The 19,506-nt window shown below is 32.6% G+C and overlaps 2 protein-coding genes across 2 annotated transcripts in view; one reads left to right on the top strand and one right to left on the bottom strand.

Annotated features, from left to right (window-relative positions):
- The window catches only part of LOC124357346, a 108,869-nt gene extending 95,164 nt beyond the window's left edge, over positions 1–13,705 (top strand). Inside the window, 8 exon segments of the mRNA XM_046809058.1 lie at positions 747–805; positions 807–934; positions 2,228–2,376; positions 4,256–4,401; positions 5,350–5,529; positions 5,669–5,773; positions 7,084–7,290; positions 12,832–13,705. Coding sequence (XP_046665014.1) covers positions 747–805; positions 807–934; positions 2,228–2,376; positions 4,256–4,401; positions 5,350–5,529; positions 5,669–5,773; positions 7,084–7,290; positions 12,832–12,999 — 1,142 coding nt within the window. The 3' untranslated portion in view covers positions 13,000–13,705.
- Positions 13,706–15,458: 1,753 nt separating this feature from the next.
- Positions 15,459–19,506, bottom strand: part of LOC124357347 (MD-2-related lipid-recognition protein-like) — a 29,640-nt gene continuing 25,592 nt past the window's right edge. The window contains exon 4 of the mRNA XM_046809061.1: positions 15,459–17,743. Within this exon, the coding sequence (XP_046665017.1) occupies positions 17,654–17,743 (90 nt within the window). The 3' untranslated portion in view covers positions 15,459–17,653. The remainder of the gene's footprint in view (positions 17,744–19,506) is intronic.

The following is a 19,506-nucleotide window of genomic DNA, read 5'->3' as shown; positions in this document are numbered from 1 at the left end:
AACGAAAAAAACAACTCTTCAATTACAAAATTACAAACTTACAAGCATTTCCAGGTATTGTGATCGGTATTGTTGTCGCTGTTATCTTATCTTTCTCGAGAATCCTGATTACGGCAGGCCGCGCGGCATCACGTGATTTGCACGGTACATCATTGCCTTTCCATTACAATTCAATTTATATTTCTGATTAGCCCCTCTAGAATTTGATATTTTACTGATAGGTACTATCTCGAGGGATGTTTTTCTTTCGTCGACAGCACCTTCGGTGCTGCCCCGCGCTGATGGCCGGAGGCACTCGCATTTTGGGTGGCGGAATGTGATCAAGAATAAAAACAAGTTTTGAGTGTTTTTTTAATAAAAAGTTTAGTTTGGTAAATGTTTGTTTTTGTTGAATTTTTGTGTTTGGAGAAATGTAGAGGTAAAACACGGAAGTACAACAAAGCGATGCACCAGCTGAACGGGCGGCGAGACTCTGCAATCACGTTATCTACTAGACGCTCGACTTTGACCTCTGTCTGAGGATGGGGAGGTGTTTGCGATAAGACAATTCCTGTTTTATATTGACGAAATATTGTTCTACGCTAATCTAGTAATCAGTAGAAACGAAATGTGAAATAACGATTCATGTCTGGGTGTGGTCGGTATAATCCCAAAGTACCGATTTTTCTTATTGTTGGCAGTAAGGTGTAAAGCAAGTATCTTAAAATAACATTAATATTGACTAACATGGAATTTTCTGTTTCCAGGTCATGGGGACTCTCAATGGGTCGATATTGTAGAATCCGAGCTTCGGCATATCCTGGACCCCAAAACTCCACATCAACATCGCCAACTCCACACTCAGTGAGAGCATTTCCTCGATGACTCCTCCACTGCCCCCTCTCTCACCAGGTGGCTCCTCCGACGACTGTAGTCCCACCTACAAACACAAAAGGTAAGTTATTTTACTTGTTCTGCTTGACCAAAATGATGAGTTGGATTTTTATTTGTATTTTAATAATCTATTTATTTGAGTTGTTTTCTCTCATGAATAGACTGTTATTTGGTTTAATCACTTAGTGTATTTTAGAAATCAGCACTGTTGTATAGATCATATTAGTACACTTGTCCACTTTCTGTTTTATCTTAATTTAAATTACATGATACTACAACAACAGTCACTGCACCCTGTGCCCCAGTCTGTTAGGCACTTGTAACACAAGAGCTGTAAGACAGTTGTAAGGGTGAGGGAAACAGAGATTAGATAGATTACAGTTTCTTCACAATATGTACACATTGCATTTCTCAGATGATTTGGCCACTACTATTCTATTCAGATTGACTAGAGGACAACAACCTGATCTTAACCTTCATAAGAACTGAAAATTGGCCTTATCAGTTAGTAGATATCCGGACCAATAGTTTACCTAGTAACTGGGATGTATAGTTGTTAATTAACACATTGGTGTCTTATCGTAGAACAACTTGTAGACTTGTGTTTTATTTTTCCAGAACCTTGTGTCTTCTGTATACTTTCATTTAAAATATGGCATGTGATTTCAGTAACTAAAAATTGTAATGGCAATTAATGGTTGATTTTGAGTTTAGTTGGGTTTATATAACATGGAACTGTCAAATTACAAATTACTCTTGATGTAGAATTTTATAAAACTACTCAGACTTAAAATAAAAAGAAATAAAACTGTCCTTGTAGAGGATTGAGTAATCTCAGTATAAAATGAGTAATACAAAGAAATATTGGTTGTAAATTACTTTTAAAAATTTCTCTCCAAAATATATGATACAGTACAATAGAAAATGATTTGTTCTTATAAAAAATTTACAACATGATTCTGATCCATAAAATTGAAAGCATATTTGAGTATATTTTATTAGCTTAAAAAATTAAAATTGCATTACAAATCAATTTTATCAAATAATTAAGAATACTCTTCCATGTTTTGGTATTTTTAAGTGTGACTGCCCAGGAAGGTGAAGTGGAGAACAATAAAGTGCTATTAGGTTTGTGGGGATTTACAAGTCGATCATAGATTATTCATTTGTAGCATATTCCCTCATGATTTGTCATTCGGTGTCTGAAAGTAGTATCAAAAAATATGAAACTTTTTACTTTTAGTATTTGTGGTTATTTAATGTACAAAATTAAAATAATATATTGCCATTACGCCATGTAAAAACTCCCGTTCAAACATGTATGTGTAATCAAGATTTTAATTAATGTGTTTAGCCTACCCTACAACAGTAAGCCTGAGTACAGTGCCAAATCTCAAAGAGGACCAGCACCGGGACGTGCCATGTGGAGTGCTAGAGTTAGCAGCAAGGACAAGTCGTCACATCATCGCTTGCCACCCAAGCCTTCAACAAAAATGCCTTCTGGTTAGTTTTGCAATTATTATTTTAATTAATTACAAGGTTGAGATTTTGTTCCCATATTTTTTGTTTACCAAAATAATGTAAAATAAAAAAATGAAAGGAAGAACTTTAGATGATACATCGTTAACTGGCTGGAATGTATTGGTAAATAAATTTATGGGTTTAAGTATTTATGTGTTGTTTAAGTATGGTTTATCCCTTCCCGCGCTACAGCAATTGGGACGCACCATACCCAAACGCTACATATACCTCAAAATCTTTTTTCCCATAAAGTCAACGCTAATGTTGTTTTTGAGTTTGTTACCATATTAAAAGACTTTTGGAGACGAAAAAAGTATAATTTTTATTTTTAATAAAGTATACGTTTATTTAAACTTATAAAACAATACAATATATACACAAAATTTAACGAAATGTTGAACGAAATTTTACTATCGTAAATAATATTATATCATAGTATATTATATGTATAGTATGTATATTATAGTTCAAATAAAACATTTATGGATATAAAAAGATCTAAAATTAGCCATCACGGTGTTCAAGGTAACGTCAATGTGTGGTATGTCTTGAAACACGTATCCGGGTGCAGATTCGGCCGGGCGGTGCATGTTTCGCACACGTAAATGGTCTCCTTGCGTAAACCGTTGCGTGTACACACAACACATCTTCCCAATATGTCAAAAACCTATTTAACAACGTATGCATAACAGTTCCAATCACAGTCTGCGAACTAACTAAACCGGCGAGTTTATTTGTCAGTAGCGCTAGTGTCTGGCAAAACAGGCAGTGGCATGGGTAGTGCGCCGCCATTTTGCAGCTTGGAGAACAACCGGGAGGCGGGGACAACACTATTACTGTGTTTTACTATTGAGGGATTTATGCTCCAGCAGCTGCTGCACTCCACCGGCATAAACTGGGTACTACTCACTCCCAATAATAATCTCAATGTTTAAATGCGAATATATTTGTCAACAGCGTTTTTAGCAAAGTAAAATTTGGCGATTATATTTGTCAACAGCGCGCGAAGGGTTAAGCATATTTAAATGGTGAATAAAACCTTAGCATCATTTATATGGTCCACGAATCCAGCTACTTTGAAAGTTTGCTTTTTTCAGTATAGTACAATTGTTTTATTACAAAGATTATACAAGTATTTTGTATCTGTCAGTTTTACTGTCATTCAATTATAACTAATGATAAAGTTTATGACTCACTATAGTATAAACTTGCTCAATCGTTCTTTGAAACCCACCATCATAGAGGAATTTATCAACATTATAAAATTCTTTTTTCATGTATTTGTTTTCTTATGATAATTGTTTTAAAAGCTGAATATGGATTCACAAATACTTTTCATATTCTGAGATAGAGCATTGTAAAAAAACAATAAACATCACTCAAGCCTCGAAACAGATACGTGATGTGAAGGAGTATGACAGGAAGCAGCTTGCCTTGGATAGGAAGAATGGCTCCATACTGTTGAAATCAACTGCTTCTTTTCTTACGTAGATAACTTTGATTCTGTATATGTGTCCACATTACACCCATCCTGTATTTATTTAACGTTAAAATATTATACTGAGATTGTTAGCATCTCAACAGCATGGCCATACACATTAACGTAGTGCTGGGGAAAAATTCGGTCTTCTTTTTTTGGTACCTCATGTTATTACTAATTTTGAAACTTTTAGGCTAACGTTTTACATAAAAATATTTTTTTATCTAAAAGTGAGAATAGATTTCTATATGGAATCAAAAACTGTTAAGGTTAGTAAAATATTATGCATCTTTCATTGATAATTTGGAGTTTTTTCATGTCACAAGTATGTCTGATTTTTAAAGAAAAACAGCCATGATAAGAGTATTGATTTATTTTCAGCCTTACTATGCAGTAGTCTAGATCTGGACTCGATGCTGGATGAGGAGAACAACTCTAGTGATGAAGAACTGAGCACAACCATTGACACAGCGGATACCCGTACCATCCGCAAACAGTTGGAGGGTCTGGAGTCCATGTATTCTGAGGTAACTTGTGGAACCAATCATTACTTAGGCATATTTAACACCTTTTGGTTCTCCATCTCTTCTTCATATTATATTGGGTTTCCTAAAATTAATGTGTAAAAGAAATTCCTTTGTTGAAAATCTTTGTAACAAATGTTTACTGCTTTAGAATTCAGCACTATTGAGAATAATACATATGTTAACACCTTAACTGCAGCTCTGTATTGAGTGATCTTGAGCACTTCAGCTGCAGTCCGTCTTTTAAAATATTTAAAAAAACAACATGAATTAAAATAAATCTACTATTTAATAACCAGTTTCTGGTCAGGATACTAAAGATGAAGAAAATAGCCAAACTGATACTAAAGTGTTGGTGTCATTTGTTTCATCACTTTTAACTTGAGCAAAACAATCGTTAAATAACAAATTTCAACAATTAGAATATCTAAAATTTAAATAATATAAAATCCGAAGTGTAAACAAACGTCCAATCAAAACTGATTAAATAAGAAGTGCTACAGAGCGTGGTGCCTGAAGGAAACCAAAAGTTCATTTGTAATGCACATTGCCCAGGTTAACTTGGATTACATATTATGAATAGCATATTATAAGTTTCACACAAAGTAACTTCTAGAACACGGACGATCAAGTACTAGAAAATATACTAACCCAAATCTAGCAATTCTTCCAAAGTATGAAGCTAATCCCAGCAATTTGATTATAGTATTTACAAAACATAAATAAATAAAGCATTTTCCTGTGTTTGAGTGTTGTCCAGAGTAGGCCAGCAGCTCAAAGTTCTGTCTTCAGAATAAACCAGCATGACCTAAATTAATGACATTTCACTTCTTCCACATTCTTCCTCCATCACATATCAACTTATTTTACTAAACCATTAGTTAATTATAATTAGTCTTTGTTATTTATTTATTTAAACATTATTTGAAACACATTTAATAACTGTTTAAGGTGCTGAAACTGTTAGGTGTCAAAAAGCAACATGGTCGCTATCAACCATCTGATCCTCGTGTGAATAAACGCAGACTCTATGGAAGTCTATCCTCCCTCCCGAGTTCTGTGAGCAGCCGACCAATCAGGGATAAGCGTCGCCACGATCAGTCTGAGAGGAAGAAGGTCAAAGACCTTAAGGTTAGCTATGATTTATTAAACATCAGTGATCTTGTCATGTTAAGATTTCAGACAAATTGACATGAAACCAATCAAGAATATTTCATCATTTTGTAGTCTGCGATATTTATTTATTGTGTATCTGATCATGATTTTTCAGGGTATTAACAAGAGGTTCCAGAGGCTGGAATCTCACGTTGTCACCCTAGCTCGTAGTGTTGCTCATCTTTCTTCTGAGATGAGAACCCAACACCTAATGATTCAGGTAAGTTTAATTACTGATATTTTAAAAAGTGTTCCGTAAAAAACTAAATCCTAATGTTTTCTAAATTACTATTAGAATATGTAACAAAATTACGACATTAATTTTATTTCCGTACAATTATTAATAATGAATACTATATAAAATGAAATATTTATATTTAACTAATTTCTTTCTTATAATAATGATATTCTCCCCAATCATTTATATTTTCTTAATTAGCTATTAAAAAATTACTTGCAATATATTACACCAGTTTTAGTAAAAAATCAGATTTCAATATAATCTCATACAAAAAAAAGATTCTTTTCCCAGATCCTAAAATTTACAATACTACGAGGGAGTACCCAAAAGAAACCGAAATTATTTTTTAAAAGCTATATATTTTCAAATTTTTTACAAAAAGCCTTATCCCCTAAAAAAAAATCCATTTCAATTAATACATTTCTTCCACCAGTGTTTCTACTATTCAAAACATTTTATGTACTCATCTTTAGAAATGGCTGACAGCTCCTCCCTCATTCTTTTCTTGACCTTTTTGGGATTGTCAAATCAGTGTCCTTTCAGCCCCTTTTCATGGCTGGAAAAAAGAAAAAGTCGCACAGTGCCAGGTCAGGCAAGTAAAGTGCATGGGGCAGCGTAACCATGCCAATTTAGCCAAAAACGTTCCTTTTTCTGATGTTACTTTTGATTGTCAATCAGAACCCAAAGAACAAACTTGGGAGCAACCCTTTTCATTCCAAAATCTTCCGTTAAAATTCGCTGAATCAAACTCCAAGATAACCCACTAATCTCTGAAAGTTAATCAATTGTCTGTTGGCAGTCTGTAAGCACAAGTTGTTGAATTTTTTCAATATTTTCGTCGATTTGGGCAGTTGATGAACGTCCAGAACGAGGCTTGTCATCAATCGACATGTCACCACTTTTAAATCGAGCAGTCCACTCGTACACTTGACTTTTACCTATAGTGTCATCTTGGTAAGCTGTTTTTTTAACATTAAAACAGTTTCACCAGCATTTTTTCCAAATAAAAACAAAATTTCACAACTGCACGTTGTTCACTTAAACTTGCCATCATAAAAACAAGACAGCACCAGCAAAAACAATCACTGCAGATGAATGGAACAAGCCAGATTGACAATACAGGCGGCACTGAACTGGCTATGAGTTGCGCTATACACGCGTAGTGGCAGAAATGTGTACTTGTAGTTTCTTTAAAGTATCATATTTGACAGTATTTCTACCTTATTTTGGAAACAAAAATCTATATTATATCATTTTACAGTATTATTAACTGCTTTATGGTATGGCAGGAAATGGAGGTGATTCGTGGAGAGTTAGCTGCTCTGCGCACTCAGAGCAACATGGCCGCCACACGTTCACAGTCCATGCCGCGGACGCTCAACAGGCTTAGTGTGGAGCAGTCCAACAGTAATCCTGAGCGTGTCAAGAAACTCACTAAGTTCTTCGGAGACGAGCCCCCACTGCTGAGGCTCTTCTTGAAAAAGTTAGGGTATGAGGTACGATTCTTGCACTTTATTCTTTTTCTTTTGCACCCAGTTTAGTTAGTTTTTTAACCTTATCTTTTGTTGAAATCTAACTTCTTATGCATTTACTGTTAGTTATGCTATAAATTATTATTACTTAGTTAAATTTTATCATGTCATATTACCATGCCAACCAATAATTGGCTGGCAAAAAATGTCCATAAATGTTAACCAAAACTTGAAAATCACCCCTTGTCAACTCCAGAGAAATACAATTTACTTAATGTAAAAATTTGTTTTATTTTATGTATATAACATTTACAAAGCAAAGGGACAAGATTTATAATTCTGTGCATTGACACCAAAATTAATTCTACTTCAGTTACTTGTACAAATATTATCTGTGAGTTGAAGTGCAAAGTTAAAATAGATTGTGTTGTGAGGTATTTCAACTAAAATGGGCAGTCAAGATATTGATGAAGCCTTGGACGATTTTCTGGACGTATAAGAATTAACTGATTTTGAAGTACAATACAATACAAATTCACTTTATTCATAATTTGTACATAACATGTAACAAACATAAAATGGCGTCAGTTTACAATATACCATACATTACAATAACTATGGTATTATAAGATAATACAAGGTGCATAATGCCTACTCAATCTAAAAAATTTATATTCTAGGCCCATGACAAATCGATCATTATAACGGTTATCATTATGTACAAGATTATTTTGTGTATTTTACATTTCAGTCCTTAAGGCTACTAACTAAAGACAAAAACTCATCAAATGAATAAAGTGGTCTACTGATCAAATACTGCTTTAGCTTATTTTTAAAGTTTTGAAAATTGTCAATTGCTAAGATATCTTTAGGTAAATTATTGTAAAATCTAATGCCTGCAACTATTGGTTTTTTCCTTGTGAACTGCAAATTAATCTGTGGAGCTGCCAATTGATTACGGTGTCTAGTTGAATAGTTATGGAAGGTGCCTAATCTAGGTAAGCTGTAATTAGCTTTCCTTACTTCTAATATCGTGTCCATAATGTAAAGCCCATAAATAGTTTAAATACCTAAATCCGAAAATATTTGTTTCACTGACTCCTGTCTCTGTAAATTTAACATAACCCTCATAGCCTTTTTTTGTAACAGCAAAATACTTTGCAAATTAGTATTACTGGTTGCTCCGTACAAAGCAACACCAAAAGAAATATGCGAGTGAATATGTGAGTAATAAACCATTTTTAAAGTTTCCAGATTACAATATTTTGAAATTGATTTCAATGCGTAAAGACCAGAAGATATTTTCCTTTGAATTACCTTAAGCATTCCATCCCAAGTTAAGCATTCATCCAATGTCAAACCTAAAAATTTAATTTGATCTACTCTTTCTATTTGTGTGTTTTGAACCTCAATTTTTGGCTGTGGACTGAGTTTATTTTTGTGTGTACAAAATGAAATATATTTAGTTTTTATCTGCATTAAGTGACAAATTTTTTTTCACAAAAATAATTATATTATATTGATGTCATATTTTGGTTTGCTATATTTTCTATTTCGTTTAGAGATTTATGAGATATAACTAAGTTACAGTCATCTGCATACAAACACATTTTACTATTTAAATTTAATACAGTATTCGGTAAACCATTAATATAGCACAGAAATAATAAGGGGCCAAGTATAGAGCCTTGAGAGTATTATGGCAGACTCTGTCAAATGCTTTGCTGAGGTCCATAAATATACCAAAAGCACGATTACCCGAGTCCACAGAATCCAGAACTGACTCCACAAACTCAATTCCAGCAGTGATGACAGATCTACCCGACCTAAACCCATGCTGCTCCTCCTCAAATAACCCATTAGTTTCTAAGAATTCCACTAACCTAATATGCATTACACGCTCAAATATTTTGGAGAAGGTTGGCAGTATTGACAATGGACGATAATTAGTAGGATCAGTTGTACTACCTTTCTTAAAAACTGTTTTTATTTTAGAAATTTTCAGTTTTTTGCAAATATTCCACTTACAAAAGAAGAGTTAATAACATGCATCAATGGTTTAATCAATAGATATTTTGCATTTTTTATAATAGGCATAGGGACATCGTCATACCCCGCAGAGAATTTATTTTTAAAAGATGATATGACTTTATCAAGTTCGATTTCGCTTAAAGGCTTTATACAAAGCTGTTTGTTGGGTGGATTTTGAGTATTTAAATTATTACTATTATGGTTAACACAGATAAGGAAATTTTGAACTATACTGTCATCTACAACATTTATGAAGTGACTATTAAATATTTCACAAACTTTGTATGGATCGGAGCTCATTTGGCCATCTGCAATCAATCTAATGTCATTGTTTCTTTCTATTTTAGGTTTTATTTCTTTATTTATTATTTTCCAAGTAGATTTGCAGACATTATCAGAATTCATGATTTTATTATCTATAAATTCCTTTTTTGCATCAATGGCATTTAAATGATATCTTTTTTTTCTTTCATTAAGTAATTCTTTTGTAGCCCTATCTTTAGTTAACCTAACAGTCTGACTTAATGCAATTAATTCTTCCTTTTCTTTTTTAAGTTCATAGTTTATCCAATTGTCCTTATTAATGTTATCAACCCTGAATTTTACTAATGGAAAGCACAAATTAAAATAATACATAAATATGCCGTAAAAAGTGTCATAAATAAGTAAGTGGAAGTGAGTATGTACCTTCTGTCAGTGATAGCTATAAGGAGTCAACAGGAGATAGTGGCAATGGTCTCACTTGATGAAAATGACATTGTAAATGGTTCTAATATTGTGAACAACTGATGATAGATTGGTGAGAGCAACTATCGAAATAGCTGAACAATTGCTAAATCAAAAAACCTACTTGTGTAGCACTTCGACAGAGGGAACAAGAATAAATCAGCAGGGAAATGCAGTAGAACTGACGAGCAAGAAACTAAAGAAAGGGGAAGTATTTGCTCAAGGAAATGAGAACAGAGTCAACGTCGTAAAATAGGTAGATAAAAGAAAGGTATACATAGTCTCAATACAAACAGAGGACTCCAGTGTCTTGGTTCCATCTGGGAAAACAAACAGAAAATGGGAACCATTTTTAAAACCCACAACTGTTCTAAGCTACAACAACATCAAAAAGGGTGTAGACATTTTAGACCCAATGTCTGTCTTTCTATTACACTCTCTTACAGCAGCAAATAGTACAAGAAGGTAGCAGTAGAATTACTGCTAGGGACCTGTGTTGTCTATGCACTGGTCATTTTCAGTGATGCTAGTGAGCCAAACAATAAGTAGGATATTCTACGAGTTAGGGAAGAGCTGATAAAAAAGCTTATATCATCTTCAAGTCTGATCCAACTCCTGAACGAAACTCCAGTAAAAAATGCCGCAGAATGTAACCCTACAAGTCCAGGGATGACAGGAGCTCAAACACTGTCTCGCCAACCGAGTCGGATTGGCCCATACATCAAGAAAGAGGTGACGTTCCTGTTATGGAGGTCTTGTGAATGAACATGCCACTAAAGAAGGCAAAACGGGTCAACACCTACTGTTTCACGTGTCCAGATGAGCACCAATGCGCCTCCAGTGCTTTAATAAAGTGCAGAAATGAAATTCAAATTGTTCTAATTATTGTATTTTATATCATAAACATGAGACTAATAACTTGTTTGAACTAAAATAGTGTTAAAACTGATTTTTACCAGTTTTTATTACAATTTTATTTTCTTCAGTAGAATGACAAACATTATATTGTAATGTGCTTTTGACTTTTTTTTACCTAAAGAATTAAGCAGTTGTGGTCCTGATGGAGTACAAGATAGTCTGAGTTATTTCTATAAGCGTGGACTCACATTTCATAAACCACCAAGATAGTCAAACAATAAAATAACTGATAAGAAAATGCTTAACAACATGTAATCCATCAGGCGCATGACACGCTTTACGAAAGCCCAATTGGTTACACAACAGCAGTTATGATAAATCGCTTATACCCTATGGGGTACATGTCATGTGTGAACGAGTTAAAATAACCACAAAATAATGGAATAAAAGTAAACAAACATTGTCAACTCTCGAAATCAGCTGATCAGTGAGCTTAAATAATAATCAAGATACTTTTGTTAAACCCATTACACTTTGTTACTTATAGCCTAAAATTGTATAATTATGATTTAGTTTCATTTAATTCACAAAATGCTATTTGAAAATCATGTCTAAAAATGTTTGCTTATAATTTGGAGACCTCATTTCAACCTCCACTAACACCTAAAAATTTGGCTGACAATCAGTTTCTGTTTTAAGGAAAATGTTGTAAGAAAACCAGTTTGTGCCCTTTGAATAGCCTTACTGTAATGTTTTTTTTTTATTAATAAATGTGTTTATATTTTAATTCAATTAATTTTTTCTTATCACATGGTTTCAAATGTTTATGACTTTCTTATGGTGCTTCAAAGTTTATTTAGTTCCATTTTGTAATGTTTGAAATATACAAGATATATTCTAGATACTTTAGAAATCACATTGTATTGTATTGTATTTTATACAATGTATTTTGTAAAATATTGTTCACTATTTTCTTAATTTAATCAATTCCTTCAGTAATGAACAGTTTTATTGTGTTGATAAATATTGATACAAACATTCTAGTTATTATAAGTATGATTAACTCATTATTTTTATTTAGTTATCATTATGCTTCTTTCTCCTTCAAAAATATATCTTCCAAATGTAGTTCTTTTAAATATTTGATCTAATTCATTTTTTACTGTTATTTAATTCCTGTCCTGTTATTAATGTAGCAACTCATATTATTAATAATAGCAAACAAGTACCTGATAGTTCTTTTAAGTAATTTTAAGTGAAAAAATTAGTATAAGAGATGTTTTAAAATGGATGTATGACGTTGTGTGAATGTTCTTTTCAAAGTGAAGATTTCTATGGGTTTTTCAACAAGATAATTAAGGGGATAGTAGATGTCATTATGCATCCATTCGAATTTTTATTTAACATAATGCTAAAATACTGTATAAAAGAACAGATATGTGCATTTTTTGACATAAATAACAGTACCTTTGTAAAGATGAGTTTGGGTTTCTTGCAGGCAAGCTCAGCAATTGTAACGTTCTTATTTTAAGTTTTCTTTGTGTTCTACAACATGTAATGAACATTGTTGACTATGACTATTGCACCATTGCAAAAGATGTGCTTAATGACAATAAACTCTTGAGTTCTGATGTTGCATTTGCAATGAAATATATGTTTGACGATGTTGTTTACCACTATAAAATAACCATTGTCAGATCCACTACAGTCAGTGGCATGATTTTCCCTTTTCTACGCGTTTATTATAAATTTTAAAATGTGTATTCCTTTTTATTAATTATTACTATGGTATTCCAAAAATGTAATTTTCAAAGCATAAACCATGACTTGAGATACCTACTTTCTTAATCTGTACTATATTAAACATTGATGTTGTTAATTCCTTAACAAAATTCCATAAAAAACTCCTGATATTTCTAATAATATGCTAATATATTCTCTGGTTTACAGAAGTACGCCACGCTGTTTGAGAACGAAAGAGTCGGATTAGTGGAGTTGCCGTATTTAACAGAGGAACGACTCCACAAGTTGGGGATTCCTCTGGGTCCTCGGCTGCGGATCATGCAAGAGGCTCAACTGGGATTCCCCATTCACGACAACACCTTGTGCATCGTGTGATCTGCCATAGCAATAAACTGTTACACATGGTGCAGTGCCTGTCTGTTATAAATCATTAGTAGGCCTTAGATTTATTAAAATACAATACAGCGTGCTAAGTAAGTACCTCATACGTTAATGTTTGCATCTTCATCTTGTTACAAAAATCACTTATTTTTTCAAGTCTTATTTCATTGATAATTCAGCAGACTTAGGCATGTAATGTATTTAATTTTTAGGCAGAAGGATAAGAATGGCATTTAATTTTCCCAAGATAAAGGGTAATGAATGTATTTTTGAAACTCAAATATGTGTGCTCATACTTTTTGGCATAAAAAATATGCTTTTGTATTTTATACCATGGAACCAAAGATTTCATGTAGAAGGTATCTTTTTTTCATAAAATGTATATAGTGAGGCATTATTTTTATAATTATTGAGAGTATTTTAGGTTTAAAAATGTTAATATTTATAAGCTAATATATTAATACATTATATACTGTATTTGTGTAAATAAATTTTGATTTATTATTTTGTTTTTTGCAGTATTACTTTGAGTGTTTTTTTACATAAAACTTGTATATAATTTAAAACTATGGATAAGTGCCAATATGTAATGTAATTTGGCCAAGTTTTGTTACACTCCTTTGTACACAAATGTTTTGTGACCTTAGTTCATAAATCGATCACAAAGAATAAATTATATAATATATATTTTGTACTTTCATAATTTGTTAATTTTATTTCCTATCAAAACCAAAAAATATTTAATTCTGTATCAGTACAATAGAGGAAGTTAATTTTATTCCTAGCAATATGATTTCTGCTGTATTTGATCAAATGTTAAATTTCATGCAATATTTGTTTTTCACTGATAACGTTTTAGGCTATAAATTGTATAAACTACCTTTTAAAATTTATCTTAACCTTAAAAATTAACAGAATCTCAATTTGGAGATAAATATAATATAAATGTATGACTTTTGCCTTGGTAACGCTCACTGCCTTGTCAACTTAAGTACAGATCAGATGATTGCTGACCCTGAAAGACAAGACTCTTCTTTATAGAATTCTGGTCATTTTTAGTAAGTCAACCTGTAATAAAGTACTTACACGGCTGTAATTCCCTTATTTTCTTCTTTCTAGTGATGTATAAATTATTTAATCATATTAGAAGTTGATATACAGTATAATTCTAAGCACACATTTTAGAAAAAATGTTCTGAAGATGATATTTTCTTAATAAAAGTAATCTAATCAAATTCATTACAATTTAAAATAAATATGCACATATCAACTATTAATATCTCAGTAAAGATAAACACATTTATCTCACAGGAACACTAATCACACCATGGTCCAAGGGTCAGACCTAGAATAATTCCACAAATGCTGGGAACAGGACATTATTGGAGACTTCTGTTGACTAGTTCTTGTTATTAACATCTGAGACTAGGTTTGGATTGTCTTGGGATCGATACCTTTTACTAATTTTAGCAATTTTAATAGATTTTTTTCATTTAAAAATGATTGACCTTTAAAACCAAATACCTGGGAATAGTGTTAAACCATGCACGCTGACCACCACACTGGCTGCAATCACCCGCATCAACCTGAGGAAAGCCTCCTGTAATGGTTTCTCCTCGCTGATTAAGCCGACCTCTTCCTTTTCAGAGAAGACTAAGCAGCTGACTAGCATTTTTCCAGCCCTTATCTATGCTACAACTGCCTAGTACCATAGAACAACTGCCTTGACCAGAAATAGGCTAGAAGCCTTCCAAAACTCCACAATGTGCATTTCTTAACTTGCCATGATATGTCAGAAACACCGTGATACTTCTTACCATGGGTCTACCATTGATCCACAACTACCAAGCTCTTCGGCTCTACTCAGCGGCTGAACAGTCTGAGTGGGATCAGATCAAGGAGTGGGTTTCCCGGGAGGGTGCCCCCCACCCCGGAATCTTCCAAGACCTAGAGCATTGTTGAACATCCCACACTAGATAACGTCACTAACCCAACGACTGCCCATCCCACCTGATTTTACTCTTTATTGAACTCATTTTTTGCCTAAAGTAGAGTTTTCAGACCTAGGTATACATATGTTTTCTTTATCAGGGCAACACTGCTAATGCTATTATGGCACCGGAAATACCACAGACTGGAAGTAGATTGCAATAGTCAGAAGTAGATGCTCTTTGACCAATAAACACTTTTTAGACATACTTACCACAGCCAGAAGTACTCAAACACATACCAATCTCATGTTTACCATTTGAAGCACATAATCATGAATAATACAATAATATGATGAGATAATCTTTGAAAATCTCTAGCTTTATCTAACAATGTAATTTTTCTCGGTTTACATAGCTTCAAGTTTCATATAGTTTTATTTGTAGTTTATAAGTCAAGTACAGAAATTATATGCAAGATGTTTTTAGGACATGAAATAACAAATTGTTTGTTGCACAAAAACAGAAGCTTAAAATATGAATTTATTCATCAATACTGTTTTTTTTTTTTTTTACTTAATAAATCATGCTATAAAGCTAACATGGATTAAAATGTCCAAAAATACATTGAATGATTCTACAATGTAAAACATCACTCTATTACTGTCTTACTGTAATAATTCCACTACTCACCTCATTCAGTGGTAGCCTATTATTAAAATGCAACCCAGAAGCTTTTTGTTTTTGTTATATCACAACAGAGCCAGGACAAAATTACCAATTTATAAAAGTTTCCAAGAGGGAACACTTTTTTCTTTTTAATGATAATCAAATAAAAAACAGTACCTATATATATTTATAATATTTAGTATTTTGATATCAATCTTTGTTCTATAACTATATTAAATCAAATATAGCTTTTGTCATAAAAATAAATAAAATACTAAATTTAAAATAAATAATAACAAATCTTTAGTACTGAAAATTACAACATTAACTTTAATTACTACACAATTATTATTCAATATATCTAGCTAATAAATTAGTTATGAATAACTTCTGAAAATCTAGCTAGTTTTGGTCTAAATTTTTGTTATTTGTGACATACTAAAATAGGTAAACATGTATATCGCAAATTTGTTTCGTGTAATATTTTGTGTGCCACATAATAAATTAGTTATTATGGAAAATAGTACCGTATGTATATCTATTATCTCAAAATTAACTTTTTTATAATTTTTAGGTAAACATTCATATATGCAAAGTAGACTATGTCAGGAAATACATAGACACTTTTTTCAAAATAAATCATTTTTAAATAAAAAAAAATAAATGTTTGTTAAAATATTACACACACAGAAAGCAAATTATAAAGCACACAGGGACTAATGTGTTATGGTAGCATGGTGTTTGTATCAGATGATTCTAATAACAGTGTAAATCATATTAACTACAGTACAACCCCGATAAGTCGGCTCCCGTTAACCCGGAAGTCCAGCTAACCCGGACTGATTTTCAATTAAAAAATAAAAAATCAGACAAACATTTCAATAATAAAAACGTAATATTTTTGAGTGGTATAGTATCCGTGAATCGATGTTGCATCAGTATTTGATGGGACTGTACGACAGTGAGTGTGTGACTCATGGCATACGGCGGCTGAGTGGCGGTCATTGTCCCGGATTCTCGGAAACAATAACAGACGCGTATTTCCCCCAAATTCTGACCCTTTCCACTTACTGACGAAGAAGTGATCGCGTCGTTTTTACCTGATGCTAATGAATCAGACACTGAGGAGGCGGACGGGGACATTGAAGATCCAGTGATGAGTCATGGAAATGCAGTGACCAAACTAAACGAACTAATGGTTTATTTCGAGCGGCAGGCAAAAAACATCGCCGGTTGAATTGCTCATGTTGAAGAGACTGCGGGATCGTACAGCACGCACGCGGCAGACGACATTCAACCAAAGCTGACTGAGTTTTTTACCAGGAAATAAAGTGTACTGTAAGGATTAATAATAATTAAATGTGCATATGTTTGATGTTTTTACAATATTATAATGGAGTTTATCTGTAAGTATACCGTATTTTATTAATTTTTACCTAATTCTCCGGCTCACCCGGATTTTCGTTAACCCGGATCGGCCGCGGTCCCGATTAATCCGACTTATCAAGGTTCCACTGTATACAGTTTCATGATGTATATTTGTTCATTTAAACAGATATGCTGTCTGACAGATATGTTTAGAAACAATTTCACAAAGTCTTACAGCTTTGTTTTATTTTCAACTTCTGTTCATGTGTATTTTTAAGCTAAAATGAGGCCAATCTGTTTCAGAACAATAAAATGCTTTAAAGTAATCAGCTAATACTCTATCATGGGTTTGACAATTTTTATTGCAACACTCACCTTAATTTGTAAACTCATTCCTATTGACACATTCACAAATTGCAATGTTACTTTGAACATACAAGTCAAATTATAAATATAAAATCTTATTATTGTCAACTCCCAATGGTATGACAAGTTATGTTGCGTTTAGATCCAGTTTCTATTACTGAATAAATTTGGAAAATATTCAATGAACTTTTTAAACATTTCACAATAATTCTGATAAAAGATTACTCTTAGATTAACAAAATTAAATAGTTTTATTTCTATAGTAAGTAAACACATTAAAATTTAACTGTCTTAAATATATATTTGTTTTAACTTTTTTAGTAGGCTAACTGTAAATTGTATTTAAAACAACACTGCTGATGGTGGTTGTCTTCATTCCACAGTTTCCACTTGACTTGGTGGGTGGCCTGGAACAACATGATACATCAATATCACTATTCACTGCCCCAACTTAAGCTAGTAACCTACTTTATATATTATATAAAAAGGACAAGCGATAAAATGAAGTGTGACTCATTTTCTTGTCTTCAGTCAAGTGGCTCTGCTCAAATTAAAGTTAGTAATAACTGTTTCTTCCCAGTTGGCAAATTACTTACCGCAAGGTTTTGAATAAGGAATTTTGTATGGCTTTTTACTTCCAGTGATAATGCTGATCACTCTGCCAGATCTACTATGTCAATAAACAATATTCCAGTATTGTTTCATAAGTTAATAACTGTTCTCCTGAACACGTATGCTATCTATTAGGGAATTGTAGAAACCCATTCTCTTAGTTTCCATTGAGTCTAATAGAGAGCATTGACTTTTTTCCTGTTTCTTCTCATTTATAATTTCCTGCTGATTCACTGAATAACTCATATTTTTCAAAACAGTAGAATAGTAAAATCAAACGCTTGATTTCATTTCATATTTGGTTATACTTGATTATGCATTTGTTTTAGTGGTAAACTTATTTTTATCTAGTTGGTAGATGTGATATTTATGGATTGGTAGAGATGGTTAGGAAATCAATGTTTTGTAATATTAAGGATTTTATAGAATGCCGTGAGAAAAACTATCAAATGTATTTCTATCGATGATGAATAACAAAATTGGCTATTGTCATCATTCCAATGATGATGAAAACGATAAGGACGGATAAAGACTAAGTCCACTAGCAGTGGTGGGGGATACGAGATGGATGTGCGACAGGTGTGATATATTACACATAACACAGGTACGATGGGAAGAGTTGATGTGACATTATGCTGTATCATCTCAGAATGTTTCAGAACCTTTTACGCCTCTAAAAACTTCTGAAGATACAAGATACACTTTATTGACCTGAAATTAGATTATCTAGTTTCTTGTCTCAGTATTCATATAAAGCATACTGACAAATGTTCATATAAATTTATGTTATGTATTAATACATTTTAAAATTTGGATAGTAAATGTAAAAATATTTTAATTTATATAAAGAGCATTGTTGTGTTTTGTAAACTAACTTGCTTAGTCATACACAAAATAACAAAATCAAAATAACTGACTTTTTGCAGCATGACTGCTGTGAAAAAACTCACCATTCAATGAGGCTTCATCAACTTTGTGTGTAAAATACTGGCTCGTTATCATCACAATAACTTTGAACAGTTCATGAGACTGAATCAAAATAAAACTAACTAAAGCGCAGGAATGTTATCAATTCAAAAATACATGTTTATAAAACATCTATTTAAAATCAGAAATTTGTAGACACCAATAATGAGTGTGTCATTTAAAATTATCTGTTGATTTTAATTCCTGTGGTAATTGAATCCTTAAATATGCAAATAAAGATTTTAAATCAAAATGTGTTGTGTTGTTCTCTAAGGAAGAATTAACTGCTGATAATAATGGAAAATTGAGGTTGCCATGTACTTAAGGAATGATGATCAGTGAAGTATTTTTGACTAATCTGCTGTTATGAAAAAAGGATCTTTTCCGTCAACTCACTACCAGTAATTTTTTTTTTTCTAATTTGTAATATTTTAGCTCTCAAGCATTAGCAATCAGCCTTTTGGAGTTTTACATTTTTCTGATCGGTATTAACTTATGGGATATTGTAGTTTGTTGCCATCAGCGATCTCTGATGTTGCCCAGCTTTATTGGCCAGAGGCATTACTGTCTGCCTGTTGAACTACTAGTTCCT

This window comes from Homalodisca vitripennis, chromosome 3, assembly GCF_021130785.1.
Source record: "Homalodisca vitripennis isolate AUS2020 chromosome 3, UT_GWSS_2.1, whole genome shotgun sequence".
Classification (NCBI taxonomy): domain Eukaryota; kingdom Metazoa; phylum Arthropoda; class Insecta; order Hemiptera; family Cicadellidae; genus Homalodisca; species Homalodisca vitripennis.
Note: the sequence above shows the minus strand (reverse complement) of the source record. Positions and strands in the feature narration are given on the sequence as shown.